Genomic DNA, 1217 nt, shown 5'->3' with positions numbered 1-1217 from the left:
ATTGGAATTCTAGCAATACAAAGCTATTTTGTAAGAAGGGATGGCGTGATAGAGCTCGTCGATGACGTTATCTTTAATTCAGAGTAAGATATATCATGATTATTCTTAGGTTGTGATGGCCATGTGGTAGTTGACGTCACACGGCCTTTGATATTAACATGATATTGGTGAAGGTTGCGAGTACAAACGCTAGACTGGTACCAGTAAGTGACCCATGTTCTGTCAATCACCAACACACTACAGCCTTATGTATCTACTCAGTCACAGCTTTTATGATTCAGATCCATATTCTACAAGCCTTGATTTCGGTAGCGTGGGTGTTAAATTTAGGAGTGAGTAAAGATCCTGAATGTAGTTCAATCTTTCTTTCAACGTATTTTCTAAGTTAACAACTGTTTAAAGAAATGATTTCGTGTATTCTCGGAATCGCCATTATTTTTTACCATCGTTGTGCTCTACTTAAGACTTCTAGTACTGTATTAAAGTCTCACATATAGTATGATGATGCACCCTAAATGTGAGGATCCCCACCACTGAATATTCTCTCATCACCCTGGCAATGTTTATCACTGCCATTCGTATAGATATATTTTCATCAAAGTCCATATAATGCTAGAACGTGTGTGTGTGTGTGTGTGTGTGTGTGTGTGTGTGTGTGTGTGTGTGTGTGTGTGTGTGTGTAGACGTATACCATCGATACTTCAGAATGAAACTGAATCAAAAGCAGCAGGAGGAGGAAAGGAGAACAAAGCGAGGAGGCCTACCTCCCATCTCCTCGGACGCGTCCACCTCGATGGCGTTGAGGACGCAGCCGTCGGCGAAGTGCACGTTGGCGCTGAGGGCGTGGGCCAGGAGTCCTCTCAGGTCCCGGTGGCGGTGGTCCCAGCTGATGAAGGAGAGCACGACCCTCGGCTTCTTGGCGGCCATCACGGGCGAGAGGGAGCGCTGCAGGCGAGGCTGGGAGACCACAAGCGCCACTGACCCGCTGGGGAACCACAAGGGGATTAGGCGCGCTGGCATCTGCAGGGCGGGTATGGATGCCAAAACATGCATGTAGTTGCGCGTGAAAGTAAATCTCTCTTCAAACTGTTTTTAGGTAAGTACGCATGTTAGTCTTCATATAGGATGTAAACATTTACGTATGTATGGTATGTAAACTTGGATAAATGATTTATGCGTTTACATATTCATGTCTGTTTTTATATACGAATATATGA

The 1217-nt window shown here is 44.6% G+C and overlaps 1 protein-coding gene across 1 annotated transcript in view; it reads right to left on the bottom strand.

The window, feature by feature from the left end:
• Positions 1-956, bottom strand: part of LOC119583111 — a 6310-nt gene extending 5354 nt beyond the window's left edge. The window contains exon 1 of the mRNA XM_037931618.1: positions 765-956. Within this exon, the coding sequence (XP_037787546.1) occupies positions 765-927 (163 nt within the window). The 5' untranslated portion in view covers positions 928-956. The remainder of the gene's footprint in view (positions 1-764) is intronic.
• Positions 957-1217: the final 261 nt, after the last annotated feature.

This window comes from Penaeus monodon, chromosome 16, assembly GCF_015228065.2.
Source record: "Penaeus monodon isolate SGIC_2016 chromosome 16, NSTDA_Pmon_1, whole genome shotgun sequence".
NCBI lineage: Eukaryota > Metazoa > Arthropoda > Malacostraca > Decapoda > Penaeidae > Penaeus > Penaeus monodon.
The sequence above is the reverse complement of the archived record's forward strand: the minus strand, read 5'-3'. Positions and strand labels throughout refer to the sequence as shown.